This window comes from Euprymna scolopes, chromosome 18 (assembly GCF_053919585.1).
Source record: "Euprymna scolopes isolate OS-2025 chromosome 18, ASM5391958v1, whole genome shotgun sequence".
Classification (NCBI taxonomy): Eukaryota; Metazoa; Mollusca; class Cephalopoda; order Sepiida; family Sepiolidae; genus Euprymna; species Euprymna scolopes.
The window spans coordinates 26,021,411-26,048,616 of NC_136499.1; the positions used below are offsets into that span (position 1 = coordinate 26,021,411).

The 27,206-nt window shown below is 34.0% G+C and overlaps 1 protein-coding gene across 3 annotated transcripts in view; it reads right to left on the reverse strand.

The window, feature by feature from the left end:
• Positions 1-27,206, reverse strand: part of LOC145297542 (DNA polymerase subunit gamma-1-like) — a 231,559-nt gene that overhangs the window by 73,408 nt on the left and 130,945 nt on the right. For all 3 annotated transcript variants that reach the window (XM_080143503.1, XM_080143500.1, XM_080143504.1), the window contains 4 exons: positions 14,702-14,788; positions 10,048-10,208; positions 2,056-2,109; positions 301-418 (listed from right to left, as the gene is read on the reverse strand). In XM_080143503.1, the coding sequence (XP_079999629.1) occupies positions 301-418; positions 2,056-2,109; positions 10,048-10,208; positions 14,702-14,788 (420 nt within the window). The remainder of the gene's footprint in view (positions 1-300; positions 419-2,055; positions 2,110-10,047; positions 10,209-14,701; positions 14,789-27,206) is intronic.

The following is a 27,206-nucleotide window of genomic DNA, read 5'->3' on the forward strand; positions in this document are numbered from 1 at the left end:
TATCCCGCATTATGTAATTTTTAAACACCTCAATGCGCTTGGCCAGTTGTTTAGTCATGATACAATCAAGGCCATATAAAACTACTGAGAGGACATAAATTAAATAAACTTTTACTTTAATAGTTATTGGCAGCCATTTTGATTTAAGAGTGCCAATAACTGTTAAAGTAAAAGAGAAAATGGTAACTTACCTGAATAGCATGTGGGGGGGGGGGTCAGTCGCTTGACAAGAAAAAAAAACATGGCAACTCGCATCAAAATTTTATTTAAACTGACTTTCCTTTCAAACTAGAAACTTACATAGGCATTACTTGCTGTCAGCCACGTTGGTTCTACTGCTCGACGAGTGACAGTGCCGGCTGGAACAATTCTTGGAATGATGGCACCATATCGGTTCTCTTCCAAATAATCTTGCTGCCTTCATGAAATAAGTAGAAATAAGTTTCATTTAAAAAACATCAAATGAAAATCAAAGAATACAAAAATTAGAAGAAAAAAAAATCATAACACTGAAAGCATTAGAGATGAACACTTGAATTTCTATAAATGTCTTGCAACATGTCTTACTGGTCTTGGTGCAATGTAATCTTTTTGCCAGCTGGAAAGGGGAAAACCAAAAATGACATTGTTCTATCTTTAAGAAACTATTCTTTAATAAAACTTAGGGTACTTATGCATTATTTGACCCAGATTTTGTGATGCTGGCACGGGCACAACCAACTACTGATGAGAACAGATGGGAAAAGCCAAGTATTGATCACAGATGCGACAGCTGTTGAAAACTGCCGGCAAAAAAAAAAAAAAAAAAAACGAAAATGATTTTGTTAAAATTGTTTTGTTTTTTTTTACAGTATTTATGTAATTTTTTTTGGTGGGGGGGGGGCATGAAGAGAGGAGATTTTTAATTCTTATGTTTAAAATCATTTAGTTGTGGGTTTTTATTAGCTAATGAAGATAGGACTTTTGAAATGGAAGCAGTAGACGACTTTCTAGTTTCTAAATAAATTGGACAAAGAAGAAACCATTCACTTAAAAGAAAATGGCATACACTTCATCTTACAAGAAAATATATGTAAATAAAATTAAACTTTTCTTTGATACGAAAACATAAAAACTGCCCAAAGAAACTAACAAAAAAAAAAACATAAAAACAAAATTGTTTTCCTTTTTGCCCAGGATGCACTAAATTCATTTTTATTTGTTTGCATATTTTTTTAATATAAGCTATACAACTTCTATTATATTCTTCAATTCAAAATGATTTATTCCTCTTGCTGATTGTTATTTTTAGGTGATTATTAAAAAATGTTTCAGACTAGAAGTCCTCTGAGCCAGAAGAAACTGAAGATAGTCAATGAAATACCTGAAAGTGATGATAGTCAAAAGAGTTATACTTACAGATATTTCAGAAAATATTCTTTGATGAAAAAATAAATTCATCATCATCATCATTATATTCGATTTAACGTCCATTTTACATGCTTTCAGGCTTTTAAAAATTGACTTTCAAGCTAAACGATATCTGGCCATTTATCTCTCTGTTCTTCAGGTTGAGTTTTATCACTCGTTCCCATGTTTTCCTTGTGAACTGAACTTGCTACCTCAACTGTTATACATTTACTAACTCAAGAATGCATCCATTCCTTCCACACATACAATCGAAGTGTATTGTTCTGCATATGAGATTTCCCTATACTGTCCAGAGTTAATCTTCCTCTGAAGTCATCAGAATTAGGTTTATCTTTAAACACTCACATTATACATCTATCTACCATGCAACGCATGTCCTCAACTCTCACTGACCAAGTTTCACTTCCATACATCATCACGCTGTGTACACATGCCTCAAACTCTTTCGTTGTTCAACAGCAATATCTCCTTAGACTTTGATGGATTGTTCAGACACTAATAAGTTCAAGAAGTCCTAAACATCAAATATTCCAGTAATATTTTCAACAATAAAACAAGAGACCAGCAATCAAAGTATATATAATTAAAATAAGTAATATTTCCATTATTTATCACTATTTCCACCTTTTTTTTTCACCAACTTACCTGGTGACTGTTAAAGGCAACTCTGCTCTTTTAGACCAGACGACCATTTGTGATCTGCAAAAATGAGATATTTTTTAAAATTATTAACAATAGAAAAGTTACTATATAAAATATATATATATATATATATATATATATATTTCATGATGTTTTTAGAGATACAAAATTTAAATATTGCAATTAGGAAGGGAAGACTTTTATGATTCATGATTAAAAGTAAATTTGTATATATATAAATATATATATCTTCTCTCCAAAAAGGTGGGACTAATAATGGTAAAAGAGTCTGTGCTAAAGTTTGCTGCACAAGACGGGTTTTTTAAGTAAATGATCAGTAATTGAAGACCCGTATGTGTTAGTATGTGGAAGAATTCAACATGTACCCAGTAAAATTAGGAATGGAACCTACCGGGCAACTGATGTCGTTACTAACACATACGGGTCTTCAATTACTGATCATTTACTTAAAAAACCCGTCTTGTGCAGCAAACTTTAGCACGGACTCTTTTACCATTATTAGTCGTGCTCATTCTTTATACCATCTCAAGATCTTGGAGACCATTCACGTTCGACTCAGGAAACCTTCTCTTTGCAAACAAAGGGAATGCCTCCTGGGTTTGAACGTGATTAATCTCTAGGGTATTCGTCCATAACGCCGTTTTATTTTAATCGTTTTCCCACTTTTTTTTTTCTTTTTTTTTTCCCCCGTAAATTTAATAAAACGCTATTTTAATCGCTTTCATTCTTTATTTTAAAATAATTCCCTCGATACAGCTTTGAGAAGCGAGGGTCGAAACCGGTCAGCTGGCTCCCCATTCTTTTTTCTTTCCTCTCCTGCTCCCCCTTCATTCCCACCTTTTTGGAGAGAAGATATATATATTTATATATATACAAATTTACTTTTAATCATGAATCATAAAAGTCTTCCCTTCCTAATTGTAATATATGATAGATAGATTTACTTATATATAAAAGGCACTGTGTGTGTGTGTGAGAGAGAGAGAGAGAGAGAGAGAGAGAGAGAGAGAGAGAGAGAGAGAGAGAGAGAGAGAGAGTTTGTTTCCTATGAACTCCAATATGGCTGGACCAATTTTTTTTTCAATTTCACCCAAATGTACTTTATCTGTCTGAGAGTGTTCTTAGGTTTGGTATCGGAATGCCTCCAATAAATATAAAAAATCGATAATTGAAAAAATTTGATTAAAGGAACAGTCCGATTTTGACTAAAATTAACATCCTTATACACCCTAACATAACAAATGAATTTGAGAACTTTTATCATGACACAAATAGAATGGCCTGGTGTATATAATCAAGAGTAGGTTCTTTGATAAAACAAGAGTGCATTCAAAATAATTGTTTTTGTTTAGAGCATAATTGAACCATAATACCTGACTTGTGCATTTTTTATTTTAATTCAAGCCATTACATAAATTTTATAAAATCAACAGTAGGTTCTCTACAGTGCAATATAGACTACAATGAATTGTGGACTATGTCATTGTGAACAGACATGTGAAGCTTCCTTCCAGTGCACACAGCTGGTCCCCCACTAGGACAGGCAATCAATCGATTTGATTGAAAAATGGATGATTTCACTAACTTCGATGACAATAAAAGTATTGGAAGTTGTGAATAATTGTTGATCCTCATTCAATTCTGGACAACGTCGAGTCTCCCTGCTAGTGTATACACACATATATATGACAGGCGGGTGTGGATTTAACACACACTCGAAGAGAAATATTTACAGCACTGATTCATGGTCCAATGGTTAGTGCTGTCGACTGTCAACATGACAGTTGTAGGTTCGATCCACGGCTGGGGAAAGGTGTATGTCTAGTCGCACTGATGAGTTGTGATACAACGAAACAGTACTGTATGTGGATGACATATATATATATAGTAATAAGTAGTGAAGCAAAGTTGTACATTTAAAAACAAGAATAGGTTTAAGGCTCCCAAAATTCATACTAGAATCGTCCACAAGGGTCCATGGCATAATGGATAAAATACTAGGTAAAAACATTCTTCTAGAGGTTGAAGTTTTAAACCTCAGTGCGGGCGATACTAAGAATACGATTATGAATTTCTTAAGACTTCTACATGGTTGACAAAACAAATGGATTAAATAAAGAGTTCCATTCAAAATTCTGTGCAGATTCCCGAATTTGATAGAAAGATTCCTGAGTTCGACAGGATACACCTGAAGAAGGTCAGAGGTTACATTAGCCAAAACACTATGAAGATAAGACACAAATTGAAGACAGTAGTCCAGATAATCCAAAAAAGTAAGGAACAAAGATTTTCTTCATACTTTATACAAATTAAACAACTGCCTGATATCATTCATGTTTCAAACTATTTTCTTCATTTTGGTTGATGTCGTTTTCACATTTTAGACGTTTTACTCTCCAGTCCTTTTCAAACCTATTTTGTCATAGTTAGTTCAGTCCGAAATTCCTAGACTACTACAAAAAGCATCAGGAGAAGGCCGAAGGGTACAACAGCCGACACATTTTTAAAATGGCAGCAACCAAAATGAGAAAAACAATCTGAAACAGGCGAAGAATGTACATTTTAGTTTCATCTCTGTAATAATACACGAAGGCATTTCATATTCATACGTACGTTATCACCTTTCACACATATTAAAAAAAAATGATGGTGATTGGTGATTAATAGGGCTGTGACAACAGAATATTCTTTTCATTATTTTGACTTTTGAGCATATATCAGTTAATATCTTATATGTTTTTTTTATATAGACTGATGTGGTTCTCAGTTGATTAACTGTGTTAAACTGTGTCGAATATATACTCGAGAGTCAAAACAATGAAAAAAATATGCTGTTGTCACAGTCCTAGTGATTAATCTGATTTTAAAATTAATTTGTCATTGACTAAAATAAATATAATTTTAAATAGATACATTTCAAAATTTCGTTTTATTGATTTGAAGATATCTAGCTGACAATTATTTTTCTGATGAGAAGACAGAATATTTTTTGGTCCCCCGGCTAAAGGAGGGTGAACCTATAAGTTCACCCTTCTTTTATTTTATATTGCCCACTTATAAAATATGCTCAACTATATTTTATTTCATGCAGATTTCGTATTTATTATTACAAATCCAATTCTCTACTGAATATTATATTGTACCTAATATATAGTACTGATTTCAAAAGTTTTAAAAAATGACTTGGGTTCCATTAGCTAGAATCAAAACCAAAACATTATGCAAAAAGGTAATAGAAATATGTCAGTAAGTTGAAATCAATAGTTTTCATTTCAATTTGCTGACATATTTCATGCGTTATTCATTCATCCAAGCAAACCATTTTTAGTGTATGATTACTATTTCCCGTAATACATGTGATTAAATGATTTAGTTCGGAATAAATGTATCATTCATTGTATGAGCCAGTGCGTTGTCCATGCTGAGAGGATCTTATTTAGTCTTGGAATATTATGTTTGTTTGTTTGTTTGGTTGGTTGTTTTTGTTTTACGGCATATCAACCCTTTTTGGGTTATTTAATGCTGAATCCAGTGATTTTGAAGAAAACTTTTAATAGAATATATTTGTTGTTTTTTAGGTCGGTTTCTATTTAACCCATAGTTGGGACCCTAACAAGTACTACCACTCCGGGTCAGAACAATGGCAATTAAAGGGTAGCTCCACACTCCCCAAAGCTCGCAAGCTGGGGCCTCACCATCTGATATAGTATAAGGTCATATCCAGGACCGAATATTATGTTTGAAATGTTACCAAAGATGTTAAAAATGAGTACAAACTTGTTCTGGGGCAGCCTGCAAGAATGGAGGAGAAAGAAAAATAATGGCCACTGTTCTCTTTATATGGCTAGGAGTTTGTCAGGTTTGTCACGTGATATGCAAATGAGATGCTCTGGTTAGGAATAAAAATAACCTGAGTTTTGAAAGACTGGGATATTTACATTTGTGTGTTGAAGAAGTAAGTCTTGTGAGCAGTGAGTCGCATTTTGAAGTTAAGAGTTTAGAGAACAGAGTGTTAAACGTTGCTGTTGAATTTTTGACAGCAGAATAATGAGTGATGGAGTTGAATTTATTGGAATCAGAACCAAGAGTAGAAAAAGTAACACTTGAGTGCTTTATTTTATAATACATACATATACCTACTGTTTTATTTATATAGAAGAATTAAATTTTAAATAGATAAATAAATAAATATAGACGAGATATATTTGCTTTATTTTTCAAAGAATATTTGGCTTACAATGAGAATTAATTTGTACAAAGATAAATGTCATTGTTTTTCTTAATAGGACGAATTCTAACAGACATTTTATTATAAACAGTAAATTATGATGTAAAAGGTATTGTGACGTTTCCACAGATTGTACAAATTTCCTATGTATTTTTCGAACTTTTTTTCATATATAATAACTTAAAAGTCAGATTTTCTATTTTTGTTATCGATAACATCCATCCTATAAAATCAATATTTCATTTGAAATGGTCATTTTATTTTGTTCAACTTTGTTAAGAACAATAAAATTGGAGAATTCTTTCTGGAAAATAATTTATATACTTGATTTCATTTTTACATAGCTACCATTCAGTTTTGTTAAAAGGAAAGGGGAAGTAACTCTGTATTCGTCTGTTAAAGATTTATTTCCCTTAGAAAGAGAAACTTAGCATTTTGTAAATAAAAACGATGTAGCTCTTTATTCATACATGATAGATTTACTTCCTTTTCTTGGAAAAAAAAATATTACCTTTAGGGGGAAAATATGTTAAAAAATCAAGTAGAGCAAAACAAATGGCAAGTAAGTACACTATCTGGCATTAAATATGTTGTGTGACAATAATTTTTTTTTTCATAATGCGGTTAATGCGGTATTAGCTTGAACCAACTTGCTTGTGTTCAAGTTAAGTGCAGATAGTTCGGAAGGTAAAGAATAACAGGCTTCAAACTGATTGATGATGCATTGCACCTGCATGCTAGCAGGAGTCACAAGGCAAATCAGTGCATTTTGAGTGTGAATCGGTTAATGGAATGTTACCATCTAACATATACACCTTAACATAAATAGAGGATACACATGCGTTCTTAGTCAGTCAGATAGTCAAAGAGTTCTTCAGTCAGACTAGAATTAGCCAGTCAGAATGAGAAAGTCTTGCAGTCAAGATGAGAAAACGGAAAAGAAAAAGATCTGAATCCATTCAGTGATGCAAATGTCCCCCCTCCCAGGAATTTGGAAAATGTGGAATAAAGGTTGTGTCCAAATAATAATAGCCAAGTCATGTTTTTGAGAGCATGCATGAATTTTTTTTTTTTTTTTTACATGGAGGTCACCACTTATCAAGGCCCGGAAGCCACTCGGGGATAAGGGTTATTGCGTGTACAGTAATCAATGGGATAGTATCGTAATAATCGTTAGTATTGGAGATTTGATAAAGTGTCTTAATTAAGTGGGCGATTCATCAGGAATTTGCTTATATTGGCCTTGAAGACATCCAAATTGTAGTCAGGTGGGAAACCGGCAAACCGAAGAGAGTTCCACAGGTGTGCACTTCTAAGGAAGAAGCTTTGTTCATGGAATCTACATTTTGATTTAGGCACAGATAAAGAGTGGGGAAAATTATTGACAGTGGTTTCAACTAGATGGGTGTTTTTCATGAAAGATTGGTGAGAGGGGGACGAGAGATTGGAGCTCAGACGAGCACTTGCCATGGAAATAACGATAAAACAACGACAGGCTCGCAACATCTCTTCTGTGGGAGAGAGGTTGCAGGGAAAAGAAAAGGGAATTCCCCACTAAGCCAAGAAGTCTATTTTGTACTTTGTCAAGGCAGGATAGGCTGTTTTTAGCAGCTCCAGCCCAGATGTGGCAGCAGTACTCCATCCTTGGACGTACTTGGCTTTACAGATAGAGAATTGCATCAGTAGTGAGATATCTTCTGGATTGTCACAAGGGGGGCACCGACCGAAGAAAGGAGAAAAGGCATGTGTCTTAAGATCTCCTTATAGACTATGTATGTGACACACACACACACACACACATAGAATATACACGCCATATTATATAAGCACAACACAGGAATATATAAATCACCCCACCTACACAACAAATATACATACATATTTCATACATCTATACATAGTATATTAACTCATATCATGGAACTACATGTCTTCATTTCAAAGTACATTTATGAAATAAGGTCTATATTCATATATGTGTAAGAATTTAAAGAAAGATATTTACTTTTTCTTTTACTATCTTAAAAAAAGTTCATATATAATAAAGATATGGGTCCTTTTAGATAACAGCGATGCATAATTAAATTATTTTTTCTATTGATTTAAGAATACAAATGAATCATAATACTCGACTTGTGTCAACAAACTTTTATTCAAGTCATAATATAAAACACAGTTCTTCCATTTAATCATAGTATTAATGGATTAAAATCTGTGTGACAAGCGTTTACCATGCGATGTTTTGAAATACAAATGAACTGCATTCTGTCTTTAATCTATATTGTTAATATCTCTTCACTCTCCTCTTTCTCTTCCACCTTGCCCATTCCTCTCTCTGAACATACACACATACTCATTTCCTTTATATAGATTTGTCTAGGAACGAGTCAAATGAAGAGAAGTAACTCCTTGATAAAAAAGGAGTTACTTTCCTTTAGTACATACTATATTTTAACCCCCCCCTCTTCCCCAGCAAAATCTTTTCTAAATTTTATATATTATTCATCCGGGGCAACACTTATCAAGAATATACCAACTTTGTGGTGTTTATTTATTTATTTTGTAGTTTTAGACTTTTTAACTGGTCATACATACAGAAAACTGCCCTTAATATAATAGCTTACCATCTATGAATTCGAGATTGATTTATATAATGTAATCTGATGCTACTTGAAATGGATATAAGACTGAATCAACAGTTATAATAATCATGGCATTTTATACCAGAGTCAAGAACTTAAAAAAAAAAGTGGAAGTACTTATTTTTATTACATTTTATAAAATTAATTAGTAACCAAATCAAAAGCGACAAGAACCCAAATACCATTAAAAGTAGAATTTCTTTTTTTTAATTACATTTTATAAAATTAGTAATCAAATCAAAAGCGACAAGAACCCAAATACCATTAAAAGTAGAATTTCTTTTTTTTAATTACATTTTATAAAATTAATTAGTAACCAAATCAAAAGCGACAAGAACCCAAATACCATTAAAAGTAGAATTTCTTTTTTTAATTACATTTTATAAATTAATTAGTAACCAAATCAAAAGCGACAAGAACCCAAATACCATTAAAAGTAGAATTTCTTTTTTTTAATTACATTTTATAAAATTAATTAGTAATCAAATCAAAAGCGACAAGAACCCAAATACCATTAAAAGTAGAATTTCTTTTTTTTAATTACATTTTAAAAAATTAATTAGTAACCAAATCAAAAGCGACAAGAACCCAAATACCATTAAAAGTAGAATTTCTTTTTTTTAATTACATTTTATAAAATTAATTAGTAACCAAATCAAAAGCGACAAGAACCCAAATACCATTAAAAGTAGAAGTTCTTTTTTTTAATTACATTTTATAAAATTAATTAGTAACCAAATCAAAAGCGACAAGAACCCAAATACCATTAAAAGTAGAAGTTCTTTTTTTAATTACATTTTATAAAATTAATTAGTAACCAAATCAAAAGCAACAAGAACCCAAATACCATTAAAAGTAGAATTTCTTTTTTTTAATTACATTTTATAAAATTAATTAGTAACCAAATCAAAAACGACAAGAACCCAAATACCATTAAAAGTAGAATTTCTTTTTTTTAATTACATTTTATAAAATTAATTAGTAACCAAATCAAAAACGACAAGAACCCAAATACCATTAAAAGTAGAATTTCTTTTTTTTAATTACATTTTATAAAATTAATTAGTAACCAAATCAAAAAGAAATAAATATGTGGATATTTACTCAATTCGTTGCTGATTGTTTTTCCAATAGGAACACATTTTACTGATCCGCAAAGCAGCATCAGCAAAGTCATTACCAGCAAAAGCCATCAAAGTACCGTCTTCAATTTTGCTGATGTAATCTTTGGCTAAAGGATTGCCGACTCTTTTGGTTTTGCCATCCTGAAATAGGAAATTAAGCATAAATAAAAAAAAATTAAAAATTAAATGAATAAAAGTGTAGCATTATACTGACCAATTCTTTGATGCCATAAGATTGTCCAGATGGTGGTTGACAACAAACAGCTGAAGTTATATTGCATTCATCACATACAGCAGTAGTTCATTCTCTCTTTTCTTTTTTATGCTATCCTGTTGTGATACTAGTTGGTTAATACATGGTATTCACTCTGAGCGGTGAACCAGCTTCCACCAAAGGAGGAAGTTTCAAGGACATAGCAAATTCACATGTTGTCCTAATAGCATGTATATCTCGGCCAGAGAAGATGATATACAGCATCTAATATTCTGAAATAGTCACCTTTCTGCTACTGACCAGGCTCAATATTACTTAACTTTCATGATCTTGTGAGAACCAGTGTGTCAATTTGATTATGCTGTACTCGGCAACGATTTTGATGGTTCTCTTTTTCTTTTCCAGTATGCATACACCCCTGGTAACATTTGGAAATTCCATTCTTATATAGTGTTATCCTCATCTCATTAGTAAGAAGACGTTAGTTTCCCAGCCAGAACATCAATATCCACATTTTTCTTATCAGGACACTCATTAGCTCTGAAAAATGCTAACTTGGGACGATTTATAATGACAGTCTCAACAATAAAGTCGCTTAAATCCATGCATGTTTGCATAAGAGGTAAAAAATCAGCTGAAAAAATATCCACATCCTCTATATGAATCTTGTACATGGGATGTATAAACTAAGTAGAAAGGAAATTTCCAACTGGAAATTAGATTACATAAATAGTGAATTTCCATTAGAAATTAAGGTTAAGAAAGTAACACAATGAACAGGAAATCAGTTAAATGTGACATGGCAAAAATAGACTATTTTATTGAGTTTTGCTTGAAAGACAGAACAAAAATCAATGACAAGGAACTGAGAGAACTACTGAAAATATTAAATGCAAAGAAAAATATATAAAGACCAATTTAAAGCAATTTAAAAAAAAATAGCAAAACATCAAAATGAATATGTGCTGTTGTTATTACTATGATGAGACAACTATTACAGGCACTGATACAAAAACAAAAGCAATAGCAAGAGACAAAGCAACTCTACACACAGCTGAGAGATAGCAAGGTAAATATACATGTTAACTGCTATTAAAGAAAAAGGAAAAAAAGGCAGATAACTTTTAAACACAGTCGCCACTCTTACTACTGTTACTACTAATACAACTGGATATGTCAACAAGATCTGTGCTATGAGAATTGTTAGTTATATTTGTAACTAGCCTGGGTGCCCAGCGTTGCCCGGGTGTTTGGAGGTGTGTGTTGAGCAAAAAAAATAAAAGTGGTAGTAGGCAGGCAGGCAGGCAGGCTCGAACCTGTACTGCGAAGAAGGAAAAGAACATGAAAAAACAATGTGATGTCTTTGCCGTTACGTCCATCACCAAATCAGAAGTGGCGAAGGTTTAAATTAAGGCTAGTCAATTGAAAAGTGGAGATGACTTTCGAAAATATCAGCGAAAAAAGCGACCCCTCTTTGTAGAAAAGTTCTCAGTTGAGATTGAAGGAATTAATGTTTTTAGCCAATTTTTCGATATTTGTCGTCCGAATAGTTAAGCTTGTGGTGGTCTTGGGTATAGAAAGAAATGCGTGTTCATCTCACGTCGGGTTTGTTGCGGTGTGGCAAAATAGAAAAAATGAATTGTTTTAAGGAAGAAACAAACAACGTGTTAAATTGAATTAAACGAACTAGAATTTATTTTGCGAAGAAACAAATGAAAGAAAAGGGTACAGCACGTGTTTAGTTTGGCGTGCATCTCTCACTGTTAGCTGGTGAGAAGGAAAGTCTATTGTTGTAGAGAGAGAGAGAGAGAGAAAGTCAATCCAATTTGGCGTGCGTCTCTCACTGTTAGCTGGGGAGAGGGAAAGTCGATTGTTGTAGAGAGAGAGAGAGAAAGTCAATCCAGGCCATGGAGATAGAAAGTGTGTAAGGTGTACATACTATTTGTTGGCTCTTGCCCCCATACATTGTAGCAGGTGGCGTGAGGCGCGCAGGCGCACGCGCCCTGAAAGGGACCGGTTGGTCCGTCGACCTCTCAGGTCGGAAGCCGAATTGAAAAGAAGGAAACAGCTTATGTTTCTTGCTTTTATAGTTGTTTCCGGTGGTCTTTTGCGCATGTGTGGATTTCCTTCAAAGGGGAAGTGACGTTGCCCATGTGTGCGTACGTGTGCGCGTATGTGTGCGTACATGTGCGTACATTAGCGTGTGTGTGTATGCACATGAATAGGAGTGTATGTATGCGAACGTGAATATATCTACGTGTGTATACGTGTGCACATGTTTGTGTGCGTGTATGTGTATGACAAGAAAAATGGCTTGAGATGTGAATGCGTGTTTTTGTGCGAGACTAGAAGGGCTCGTACAAGCTTCAAAACACCGCATGAAAATCCGTCGCCTCTTTTGAAAGTTTTAGGCAGACATGATGATGATTGCAACGTCTTGTCAGACGAGTGCCACTCCCTCAGACATTTAAAATCCATGAGCCCAAATGCCTGAGGGAGTATCTATACAAATATGATGTTACAGAGTCTTAGCTTTGTACGACAGCTAAGTCTCTCTCTCGGTTCAAAATGTTGATACCCAGCAACAAGCAAGAGCAAGATAGCCAGCAACAAATTAAACTGCAGACCAGCTTAATGCGGGTAATGGTCTTCTGCTTTATGGTTTTTTAAATCAGAGATTTGCTTCTCCTAGAAAGGTTGCCTTCACCACGGCTTGGGGGAGCCCTCTCCACCCCAATACACATATACACACACACAAATATACACGGTGCTAGTTGGCCGTTGACCCAGAAAAAGAGTTCATTTGCCCTTTGGAAGGTCTTGTTTTTAATCCTTTATGTCAGGTCATGTCATGTCATGTGCTTCTGGTACCATGTAACCCAGTACTACCTGCATCATGGTCGGGTCACCGGCAACTAAACTGGTTCCCCCACCAGACTTGTTTGGTGAGGAGGGCGGCTAGTCTCCCTGAAGGATTTAGGCAGACATACAAACATACATACATACATACATACATTTAAACAGACAGGTGAGATTTATATTTTAGATGGTCTGAAAAAATTATTCTTGGCCATTATGCTACATTCTGACTCCTGCAAAAATTCCTAAAAGAATCTAACTTCCAAGCCAGTTTTTTGAATTCATCCATTTTATTCTTGAAAAAGATATACATTAACAAATTTCTTGTTCTTTGCTATAAAGCAAAGTACAAATCTTCCTTTATTTTGTTCTTTAGTCCTTATATTTCACCAGTGTTGTTTCTTACAAAGAGAGAAGAATTGTTATCTTCTATATTTCAGCAACAACGCCTGAGGGACCTTCAACCTTATCCTTCTTCATCTTTCTTGCCGTTTCCCATACCATTTCTTTCTCAATACTAATAGCTGACCCTTATGCAGCTTTTGCAACTCCTAGTTTTTCTCATTTCCATGGAAACTCAGTATCTAGTAATCTTTCATAATAGCATTTCCAAGCAACCCTTTTATCTTGTTCATTTGTTGCTAGCAATTAAAGCTTCTGCAACATTATCTTTCCTCATCTTACTCCCAGCTTCCCATACTATTTGCTTCTCAAGTCTTATAGCTGGAACAAATACTGCTTCTACAACTTCAAGATTTTCTTGATTCCATGAAAACTTAGTATTCAACAACTTTTCATAATAGCATTTCCAAGGTTTCATCTTGTCCTGTTCATTTGTTGCTAACATTTCATTGTTATTTCGAATGCACTTCTTTCCAACAAAATCCATATCTGACTTTCTCATCTATTTAGCTATTCTGAATACTTCATTCTTTTGGCTATCCCACCATAGTATATTTGGACACTTGGCTTGCTCAGCCTCCTTTTTGCTTATTTTATTTAGAGGAATACACACACTTGATACCTCACTTTGAGTAATAGTTTTTACAATAGCAGTTGATGCGAAAAGAATGATAAAATGCCTTGTACTCTTTTATAACAAGTAGTAAGTGTGCAGGATAGATGTATCTCAAATTTCTGAAGGAGTTTGTGCAGCATGTACAGTCCAGTTAAAAAAGAAAAGCAAAAATAGTGACCATGCCTGATATAATACATTGGGGGAGGGGGGATCACAGAGTAACGTGAAATCTTGTAACTGATATGCAAATAAGATGATGCCAGCTTGAATAAAAAGTCTGCTTTCAGAGAAAGAGCACGATTTTCAGAATCGTGAGTTTTGTTTGCGATGTGTGTATGTATGTACAGTACGGAGGTGTGATGATTTTAACTGCATTGAACAAAACCAGCATCTATCCCACTTATAAAATCATCCATCAAACTTAGAAAGGAAAGGGATTAGACTTTTTTATGATTCTAACTCAATGAAATCATTGATGTTTGTCATCCAACTAATTTGTCATTAAAGTCAGAGGTAACAAGTTTAAATAAACAAAATATTTACCTTGTGAGGAATTTTGAAGAAATAAGCTGGAATATCAGCAACAGTAAACGGTCCAGTAGATTTCGCAGAACCAGTTTTAAAGAATTTCTGTAAAAAAAAGAATTTTTTTTTTAATTTTTAAAGTAATTAGTAATTGTTGTAGTTAAGAAAAGAAATTGACAAAGTTAAAAATCAATGTCTAAATTATCCGTTCATCAACCTACATTAATAAACTGCAACAATCTTATATTAATTTATTTATTGCAAACTTTTATTCTCATCTTTATTAGTTGCTGTTTGACGACGTTTCAGTGAACTATTCCTCTGGCCTTCGTCAGGTGGTAACCGCAACGGATAGGAACTTCGAATCTCCCAACTGCATTCTCAGCAATCACTGCCATCTGTAGTTATTGTCGTCTCACCACGTTTTTGCCAGCTTTGAGTAGGATTGAAACCACTATCTTCAGACAATGCTCATCTGGAACCATAGAGATTCAATGTCTCTCTCAACTGCGCCACAGGCCCCGAAGAGTGATCAAGGTTGGATTTTTTTATCTTATAAATCGACGTTTATTTATTATCTGATCTTCCATCATCGGGTCCGTACCAAATGGTATATATATTATCTTAATTGGAATTCATTATTGAGATGAGTATTATTTATTAATTTATTTATTGCGGATTTTTATTCTCATCTTTATTAGTTGCTGTTTCACGATGAGATTAAGATGAGAATAAAAATCCGCAATAAATAAATTACTATAAATAAAACTCATCTCAATAATGAATTCCAATTAATATATGCAACAATCTTATTTAAATATAGATGAAAATGTAACTGTAGATAAACAAAAGAAGGTCAGAGTTCACATGAATACTTTGACTCTAATGGTACTTCTTGGCCTTCCTACCAACATTACATTATTATATTTGGTAAGTAAGGAAGATGTGGGGGTAACAATAACTTTTGTTCTATTTGGTGTTGTCCGCGAGCAATAAAATTGTCATAATCAACACCATTTTTCTTCATACTTTGATTTTAACCTTTGGTAGTGCTGCTGTGAAGGCCTCCTTACTAACATTAAATTATTGCATTTATTAAAAGAGGGATGACTTTGGCGGTGGGGGGATACATAAACTTTTGTTCCACTCGTCCACTTGCCCAGGAGCAAATGAATTATCATTGTCAACATCATTTCCTTTAATATAAAGATATACCACACGCTATTTAACTCTGCGAGGACTCATGGTGTAGTGGATAAAGGACGGTAAAATTCAGTTGTCAGTTACAGTTCAATCTTTAGTAAGGACGGAACTCAAAATACAGTTCCATATTACTTAGGACTTCTACCCAGCCATGCGTGACAGAGTGTGAGCATGCTACCCCCATAGATTAAATAAAGTGTTCCATTCGAAATTCTGTGCAGATTCCTAGTTAAACAGAAATATTCCCAAGTTTGACAAGATACACCTGAAGAAGGTCGGAGGTTACATCGATTGAAACATTGAAAAATCACACTCAAGATGAGAAGAGTAGTTTGAAGAATCCAAATAATATGAATAATTAATCCTCATCTGAAAAATTTAGAAACATTATTTAATTTTTATGATCCTTAATAAATTTTATGACCCTTGTTAATACTTTTTTATGACCCTTGTTAATAATTTTTATGACTCTTAATAATTTTTTATGACTCTTGTTAATAATTTTTTATGTCCATCGTAAATAATTTTTTTATGATTCGTGTTAATAATTTTTATGATTCTTGTTAATAATTTTTTATGACTCTTGTTAATAATTTTTTATGACTCTTGTTAATAATTTTTTATGACTCTTGTTAATAATTTTTTATGACTCTTGTTAATAATTTTTTATGACTCTTGTTAATAATAATTCATTAACACACAACTAACCCACTAATCATACACCTACCATGTCTGTAAACCAGCAAGGATTGTTAGAAATATAAATAAGCGTTAAATGTGAATAAATGAAATCTGTTGGAAAAATACCATTTATGTTCGACACTATGGCTGCCACTTGAATTTGTCATAACTAAAGGTGAATGATGTTTATTTATGAGAATCACTCCAGACAAGACATGAAGTCACTTGATGTGTGGGGATATACATAACGAAAGATGATTCTTGCAAAAACAGAAGATATCTATTAGCCTTAATCTTGCAAAGATCAAAGTTATATGTGGAAGGAAAGCAGTCAGAAGAAAAAGAGTTCCTTTCACAAGGCTGTAGTTCTTGAAAAAATCGGTTTGTAGGTTGTTTTGTAACATATCAAACATTTGGAATTATTTAATACAGAATCCAGTAATCCAGACAAACCCAACAAGCAGCGAAGTCCCACCCCTGCATAGTATAGATTTCTAGATATAAGAAAGCCTTCTACTCTAATAGCTTCTTCCCCAGAACTGCAGGACTTTGGAATTCTCTTCCGGTTTCCTGCTTCCCCAACTGTACTTACATGCAGAAGTTCAAGTGTAATGTTAACAGACATCTCGTTGCTCAACTCCCTATATAGTGTCCCTTTATACATGATCCCAAATAGTAGTGTCTTATGTTCAATGGCAATATACCTTGCTTGGGGTGAAAAAGAGTAAAAATAGTTTATAGAAAAGACCGAGACTAGCAACATCATTTAATTTAGGCAGAGTAAGATATAATATCCAAATAAAGGGAGACTGCCATCAGCAGGTGCAGTGTAAATAAACACATTAATAACACACTACACACATGAAATGGCTGGAAAATCGACTCCCCCCCACACACACACACACCATAACGAAATCTGTGTCAATTTAGGATCAAATAATTAATAATTTTTTTTCTAATTTTTAGATATTATTCATTCCAAGTCTTTGTTATGTAGTTTTTGACTTTTATCCAGACACACACACACACACACACACACACACACACGCTCTTTTGTATAATAGATGGCTAAAATTGAATGGAAGTTATTACCACAGGACTGCTTCTCTGAAGACTGCAACATGGTTTTCTTCAAGTTTAATGTCAATAAATACTACTAGGTAATCAGATTTTGGATATTTCATTTATTGTCTTAAATCCTCAAATAATATTATTCATCATCCAACTGACAATCTCATTAATCCTTATCTTCAAGTGGCTTTTAGCCTTATTAACTCATTAGTATAAAAAGCATATTAACATGATCTCATAATGAGTTTATTTATCAATTTCGTTTTCATGTTAAAACTAAAGTTGTCTTTTAGAAGAGTCCCTAGCATGAAATGTGTGACATGGCATCCTATAAAGAAATCGCTCTTTATAGCCGTGCACTTGTCTCTTATACAGGCGGTGTATTTGTGTACATAGCAAATGCTAATGCTCCTGATGAGTCACTCAGATACGAACTTTCTTTACAACTTGTGCGAAAGTTAAAAATGCCTTAAATCAAAATCCAACTAATCTTTGTTTCAAGACAACATGAATGAAACAAGTGATAAAGCATCCTGTCAAAATCTCAAATGCAGCTTTTAAAGATTTTTTTTTTATTGGCTTGTATTGAAATGGTAACTTGGGAAAGAATGTAAAGTTCTATTCATCGGAATTTTCACATTTTGTAAAATTCAACAATGACAAAAAAAATGTTATAAATATATACAAATACTAGTTATAATACCTGTCCTATGATCTTGTTTGTTTTGATTTTATCAGTTCATTTGAGTTATTTAATGCCGGTTTCTTTTTGTGTTAGTTAATAGCTACTCAAGGATAAACGTTCGGGGGTAATGTATAGACACAGTGGCCTAAAAAGAAAATGCCCGCCGAGTTCTGGAAGCATGCCTTTTCCACAAGCGCCACCAGGAACTCTGCGAATACTCAGCAGATGGCGGCGATCAGGCTGACTTTGGTGTTGTAAGAGGTCATGTTGATGATGTTCTTGATGTATGACCAAACAAAGTAGTCCAGTGGGTTCAGGTTGTAGGAGGTGGAGGGGGGTCAGTAAGAGAAGAGTATTAAGTCGTAGCGCTCTTTTTGAAGCCAAGCCTGGGTCTCTTTGGACTTGTGGGCCGACGCCAAGTCCTGCTGCCACACTCAGGGTCTGCCAGAAGCCACCTGATTGCACTCGGGATCACCACACTCTTCAGCACATCCAGGTTCACTTTAGTGACTTTCAAGTTGACTTTAAAGATGTGAGTGGCATGATGTGGCACCTACTTGAAACCACACCAAAAACAATCACCATGGCCGGAAACTTTGTTTTCATCACCCCCGGTCATGTCCCTATTATTCGTAGCAATCCAGTGATGCATTTTGAGGGTGCTGTCAATGGTCCTGTTATCATAACTTAGATCGGTAGAGAGCACGAGTTGTACATTGTGTCATTTTCAAACATGATAGAAGGCTCTTATCGCTCTTGGGATTTGTACACAACTGACTAACTAGTAGACGGTCTGCAACAAAAAAAGAAAACTGGTTTTCATTAAACGGAAATGGAATTATGTCATCTTTTCTAGGGTGACAATTTTATCATTCTATCTTGTAGTTAACTGAAATATAGTCATGACTGTATAGCGATACCTTAATGTTTAAGTAAAAAAATGAATAACAAGTATAATTTGCTTTACTTTCATATTGTGCTATTTGTGTGTATATATATATATATATATATATATATATATATATATATATATATATACACAGGATGCCCACAAAGTCTGGCTACATAATCTACAGGATGCTTCCACAAAGTCTGGCTACATAATGTAGCCAGACTTTGTGGACACCTTGTATTAACCTGGAATAATTATATATATATATTATTTTATATATCTATTTTCAGTATTTACTTCAACAGTGCTCAATACATGAGTATAGCTAGGTAGTGAATTTGGAAAATATGGCAAATAAGCTATGCAGAATTTTCAGAAATTTCATGAGGATGAAATGCGGAAAATTCTGTGTAGCTTATTTGCCATATTATATATATATATATATATATATATATATATATATATATATATATATATAGCTAAATTGTCATATATACAGTGGCGCCAAAAAGAAAGTTAGCACTTGTCATTTTTTCCAAAACTGCAAATTTAAGCTAAATAGAATGTAACTGTTTAAACAACCTATACCTCATTTGATACACCCTTTATTCCTCTATCATTTAACCTGTTCATAATTGTTATTTGAATGTAATTTTAAAACATTAATGCAGCACAGATGCAACAGGAACACAATGAACTAGTTAATATTTAGTATCCTAGCCCTCCTACAATTTGACAGCCTACAATCTTTTGGACACTCCTTGAATTAATCTGCAGCAATACTCAGATTAAAGGGCATCCTACTTCTCTTTAATTTTTGACCAAAGTTCTTTCAGATTTGACATTCTATCATTGCGTAGTTGTTGCTTGATGTAATACCACATTTTCGATAGGCTTGAGGTATAGAAATTGTGCAGGCCAATCCAATCACAGCATATCATGCTCTTCCAGGAACCTCTTAACATTGCCAGCTGTGTGAATGGGAGCATTATCCTGCATGAAGATGGGATTATCATCCAAATTCCAGCCAAAGTAGGGTAGAAAATACTCAGTCAACATATTAATATACTTGGTCGAATTAAACTTGCTTTCATCACTAAAAACTACTTTCGACCAATATGATCTTCATTGCATCTAACAAAGTCCAGATGGCACCTTCTGTTCTTTACAGAAATTATCTGTTTGCATCATGCAACACAGTCTCGTAAATTAGATTCGCTCAATCTGTTCTTAACTGCAGAAAGAGAGGACTTTTTAACATGATTACATTGTAGTTGAATTTGGGAACAAATCTGTTTCTGAAGCTGTGGATCTTGATAGCATTGTCTTTCCTGTAAGAAGTAACTCTGGGATGACTAAGTTTAGGGGCATCACGAACACTGCTAGTGTTTTGGTGCTTTTGCACAATCATTCATACCGTTTTCTCATCACATTTCAATCTGCAGCCAATTTCTTGATTGGATAAACCAGAAAGGTGGAGATAAATGAGCTCCTGACAATCATTAAGAGAAAGGCGAGGCATATGAACTAAATGTTATGTTATATAACTTGGAATAACAACAAATATGATTAGAGATGCTTTGTTGCCTAAAATGTGGATATTTTAAGTTGGTTTTAAGCTTATTTGTTGCTACGGAGTTTTTTTTTTTTGCCTTCTCGACTTGAGGCTGATTTTTTAAATTGCTATGAACACTAGGATATTTTAATTAAAAATCAAATATAGACAGGTAAAATCATAGAGGAATAAAAGGTGAATCAAATGAGGTATAGGTTGTTTAAACAGTTACATTCAAGTTAGGTTAAATTCGCACTTTTTGAAAAAATGACAGGTGCAGACTTCGTTTTTTGTGTGATACTGTATTTTCAAAACTTACTTATACACACACACACACACAAACACACATATATATATATAAGTTGTGTGTGTGTGTGTGTGTGTGTGTGTGCATGCAATTGTTTATTTAACTTCATTTATTGCTTCAACTATGACAAGAAAACAATGGTTCTGCCCTGGAGGCCTGTCTCACACTAAATTGTCAAGTTTTTTCTTTTAAAACAAAATTGAAGTAAAATGAAGGGAACAATAATAATCTTTTAATAAAAAGGCTGTTGTAGGTTTGCCGAAGTGGCCATAATTTGTATCACTAACACAATATTTATGTGTTTCTCTGACCTCAACACATTCCAGTTTTATGATTCAAAGTAAAAAAAACAAAAAAAAAACATGAAGTGCGCAACGAGATATTTTACTAGAATTACAAAATCTTATTAACAAACTTGATTATTAGTAAAAAAAAATATCTTGACTGGCGATATTGGTTGGTTAACTTGCATTATTTACTATTAAAAGAAAAATGGATCAACACTCATTTAAGTAATGAAGAAGAATATTATTTCTAACTTTATTATTAAAATACCAAACTTGTGATAAAACCATGTTGTAAATAAGACAGATACTAAGAGACTCCTTTACGACGTCCATATTCATTTTTACAGACCCTTCTTTGGATTACAGCAGTCATCTGCATTCGGAGATACCTATCACAAATGCGATTCTAATCCTGTTTATGCTTTGCTGAGTAAAGCTTGGATAAGTTCATCTTCAGAGTTTTTATCTTTATTCTCGATAATTTATTCAGCAAAATAATAACCATCATGTTGGAATCGCAACATTGGTGTACTTTTTCAATAGTTATGCAACAGCATACAAAGTGCGAAATGACGTCAAAAAAGATTATAAAAATGAACGTGTCAAACAGACAGAGGAGAATGTTCATGAGCACGTTCAAAACGACATTCAAGAGGACAGGCGTCAGAGAAGGCGATCGAGAGAACAGAGATCAGAGAGAAGGAGCATAATCACGTTTTATTTGGGAAATAACCAAAAAATGTTGTGGTTATAGAAAAAAGACTTGAGTTATTACTTGTCCTATGTTCCTTGCAGTGTAAACTTCATACAACATATGGGCCCATGTGTAAATGTGGATAACAGTACATAAATATAGGAAAAAAATTCCCAACAAACTAGGTGCATGGATTAGCTATGTAAGCTGTTTAACTCTCAAATTTGTTGAATGCTGTGGCGATATTGAATCAGCACTAAACCATATGGACTTAATATATAAGTCCTTATACCCCTTCGACATAAATACCCCCAACAAACAGCAAAATCTCACCCCAACATGGTAAAGATCTCTAGATGTAAGAAAGCCTTCTACTCTAATAGTTTCTTCCCCAGAACTGCTAGACTTTGGAACTCCCTTCGGAGTTCCTCCTTCCCCAACTGTACTGACATACAGAAGTTCAAGTGTAATGTGAATGGACATCTTGCTGCTCAACTTCCTACATAGTATTCCTGCAACTTATGCCCCCGATAGTAGCCCCCTACATCAAAGTGGCACTGTGCCTTGTTTGGGGTGAAAATGGAATGAAAAAAAATTATATATATATATATATATATATATATATATATATATATATATATATATATTAACAAAACAAATGATGTATTTACCCATCATCTGCTTGCTATATGGAAACAAAGACAACAGGAACCAACTGAGAAATGTTTTCAAGGTTTTCAAAGATTAGGGAAGACTGCAACTTCAAAGACAAAATGGCTAAACAAGTCGTAGGATAACATCACCAGCAATCAAAGATTAGTTGAAAATAAAAACATGAATCTCCAGAGAACTCATGAACAAGAACTAGCTGGATGTTTTCTTTTGTTTTTGTTTTTTTAAATCGCTCCAGACAAGGCATAAAGCCACTTGATGTAAGGAGCTAAAAAAAAATAACTTCAAGGTCAAAAACTAGCAATGATAAGTGTTAGATGAATAGATTCCAAATCAGAAAACAACAATTTTCCCTCTTTTGTGAGAACATCACTCATGGAATCTGAGGACTAAAAGACAAAATAAGAGATGCAAACAAAAATAATGTGGCTTGCATCTCGCCCTTCATTAATTCGTCCATTGCTGTATGGAGGTTTGAACAGAGCTGAAAGGGAGAAACAGACCAAATATCAAGGTCTCATGTATGATATGAAAAGAAACTGGAATCTTAGAGAGATATCAATCATACCAGTTATTATAGGGGCCACAGGGCTTATGAAGAAAAACCTGAAGTCCTACCTAACTAATATTCCTGGTGAACCAAGTGCAAAAGAAATCCAGACAATTGCACTTTAGGATACTAAAAAGAGCTCTCGGTTGGTTTCAATAAAAAGCAGGGCAATGTTGGCAGCTGGTTTGTCTGCCCCATACCAAGCATTACAATCTTCAAAGGAAGAAAATTAAAAAAAAAAAAAAATATTGACGATGTGACCACATGGTGACTAAACAGACAGAAGCACTAAAGAGGAGAAAACAACCAAACCATTTTTGTTACTATGTTCAACCAAAGATATAAAAATGCTTATAAGAACACTTTCTACAGCTTTAAATAATAACACCGGTAGGATAACCTGTTGCTTTTTCTGTGGTATTATACCTTACCATAAACAATGCATTTGACGTGATTTGCCATCAATGTAATAAACAGCAGCATTACCAGAAAGCATGCAGATCATCACACATAACTAATGTTAGGATTCATTTGGTTTCTTGTATTTCTGTAGATACTACAGACATAGCAGTAGGACTTTGTCATGCTGTTACTGTCGACGCCAAAATAGAACTTTAAATATTCTAATCTCGTACATTTGAAAAATTTGTCGGCAAAAAAAATTCATGAATTTGTTGTCTCATGTCCGTACGAGTATTTTAAAGAAATTGACTTCCAAAGAAACTTATCTCCGATCAGGTCTTTGTTTACCACCTAAGTATACTTTCTCCCCACACGAGTAACTATGGTAATGCTGAAAGGAGACATCAGGTGAGGAACAAAGTGTAGTATCTGTTCTGATGCTACACTTTATTCTGTCTTTGGTCAGTGAAGAAGTCCTTCTAGACTGAAACAATTTTTAATTTTGTTCCAATACAGGGAGCTGTATTTTCCCAACTTAAAAACAGATCTCGTATCTAACTTCGTACTCATGAAAAGGCAAATAAATAGGAACTAGCAAACAAAACGAATTAATGGATTTGTAGTCAGTTTTAAACTGGGTTTAACGATAAATTATATTATTATATTATATTCCATTCGTTGGACTATTAGAAAGGACCTTTTGTAATGTTGTTCTTGGATAGGAATTTCTATTTTGATATCTTAAAGTTATGTTTGAAAATGGTGGCTACTTGTTGGAACTCATTGTGAAAGATCCAAGTGCCCATTTTGTTTGGAATCTATTGCAATAAGGATTTGGCAAACATTAAAGATTGCTGCCAGAGCAGAATGTGACGAAAGAAATCCATATAGACATTAAAAATGGTTTTATGATTTTCTTTTTGCTTATATATTATTAAATGATGAATTATTAAGATTTAAAATCCAGTTAGTATTATGCATGTGAACTTGAGAAAAGCACACTTAAAATGTATCAACATTATCTGAATAAGCGAAATCACACAACATCAGGTCAAATTCAGTTGCCATTTTGTTTTGATGTCGTTTACTCACATAATGTTGACGCATTTCAAGTGTGCTTTTAACAAGTTTACATGGGTAATAATAAATGGATTTTAAAACGAAATGATTCCTTTTCAGTTTTTGATTGTGATGTTTTTGACTGTGCCATATTTTTGACTGTGCCATATTTAGCTACAATTGAAGGTGCATATCATTCTTATCAAGATCACTCCAAGCAAGTAAAAGAGGATATAACATTGTTGAGAAAGAAGCTCTAGCTATAATGAGGGAGAGAAAAGCTGTACCGAAATATAAACATCTCTTATCCCTACATAGCTTCAAACTATAAATATAAGATTTGCAGCATTTATGTACAATAATATGAAAAAACAGTAAATCAATGAAGAATCGTGAATTATTCTTTGGTGTTGATTATTGACTTGGAAGAATTAATGATGTTTCAGCCATTTCAAATCACATGTATTGCTCATCAGTAGGTTGCTATATTTTGACCTGTGGAATTACATGAAAAAATATGCAATCCAAGCATCTGAAGACACGTACACCTTGGGTAATGAAGGAATCATTACTTTTCAACTCAAATCCGATTCTATCAACCCTCTGAAGATATATTGATAAAAAAAAAAAACAGATCAGTATTAACTTTAAAGGATTCTTTAAACAGCACCTCTCAATCGATATGTGTTGGTCGTTGTTGGCAAACATTGACAATTTCCTGTTGCAATATTTTTGCTATAATGAGGGTATGGTTACAAAAAATTGGAAGGTTCTATTTATTTTATATTTTCATAGAGTGATAAGAACTGACCAATCAGATGGAACCACACACTGCTACCAACCAATCAGAAACCGGAATCACCCCATAAAATGTACTGAATCTTTTAGAATCCTTGCACATAACTTTTTGTCTTAACACAGAAAAGAACTCTGCTGTTAGTCTTTCTTTGCAAGACTGTTCTGGAATAATACTGACATTTTGTTTGGAACAACATTTCTTTTTTCTTTTTGTTGTGGGGGCACACATTCATTTGCATATGTGGATAGTAATTACACATAAATAGGAAGACTCAGTTAATCTGTGTGTGTGTTCACCAGAAGCCACCGAAGGCCGCCGAGAGCAGATATGTTTCTCCAGCAAAGACTCTCTTATTTGACACCATTATGTAAATATCCTGTAAATATACCTTTTCCTAATACACTTCTTATTTGATCTACCTTTGTTTATTGAGTCGTCATTTGTATTGCTTGCTACATTACTTGTTTCAACCTGCAAACTTAACACTTTTCTAAAATTAAAATGACTTTCCATTCTTATACAGAGTGAAATGATAAAGTTGTCACCCTAAAGAAAACAACACTACAGCTTTTATTTTTAAACTTTTATTGAAAAAATCAATTTAGGTAACTTCATCATGTAGTAGAGCTGACATCTATTCAATGTAGCCACCTTCAGCCTCCCCTCCATATGGGTCCGGAACTGGGAGCATGTCTTTTCCACAAGCGCCGACAGGAACTTGGCGAATACTTGGCAGATACGCAGTGATCTGACTAACTTTGATGTTATAGGAGGTGGTGTTGGTGATGTTCTCAATGTATGATCAAACAAAGTAATCCAGCAGATTCAGGTCGGGGGAGGAGGAGGATCAGTGAGAGAATGGTACAAAGTCATAGCACTCCTTCTGAAGCCAAGTCTGGGTCTCTTTGGATTTGTGAGCCAGCACCTAGTCCTGCTACTACACCCAGGGTCTACTAGGAGCCACCTGATTGCACTAGGGGATCATCACACTCTTCAGCACATCCAGGTACACTTTGGTGTTGACTTTCACGCAGAGTTCGAAGATGTGAGGTGGCATGGTGTGGCAATCACTTGAAACCACACCAAAAACCATAACCGTGGCTGGTAACTGTTTGTGGCAATCCAGCGATGCATTTTGAGGGTGCTGGCAATGGTTCTGTTGTCATAACTTGGATCAGTAGAGAGAAGGAGTTGTACAGCAGCGCATCCCTGATCTCGCTCATTGAACATTGTGTCACTTTCAGACATGATAGAAGGCTCCTATCACTCTTGAGATTTGTACACAACTGACCAACTAATAGATGCAACAAAAACGAAAACCGGTTTTCATCAAATGGAAATGGAATCATGTTGTCTTTTCTATGGCGACAATTTTATTGTTGCACCCTGTATTCAATGCATAAATTATTTGGCACTCAATTTTAGTCCAAGTGGAATGCCAATCATATACATTCAGATAAGGACTGTTTACTTAGTAAAAAGAATGCTACCAGTAATTTGATGCCTTATGGTCAAGATAAATTATATGTATAGGCTAGCTGGAAAACAATCAAATTGGCTCAACCACTCAAGCTGCCAGATAAACATTGAAAATAGGTCCTACCACAGGTTTTTAATTCTAAGGAGTCCCTGTTATGTACTCTAATAAATTGTACAGCATATAAAC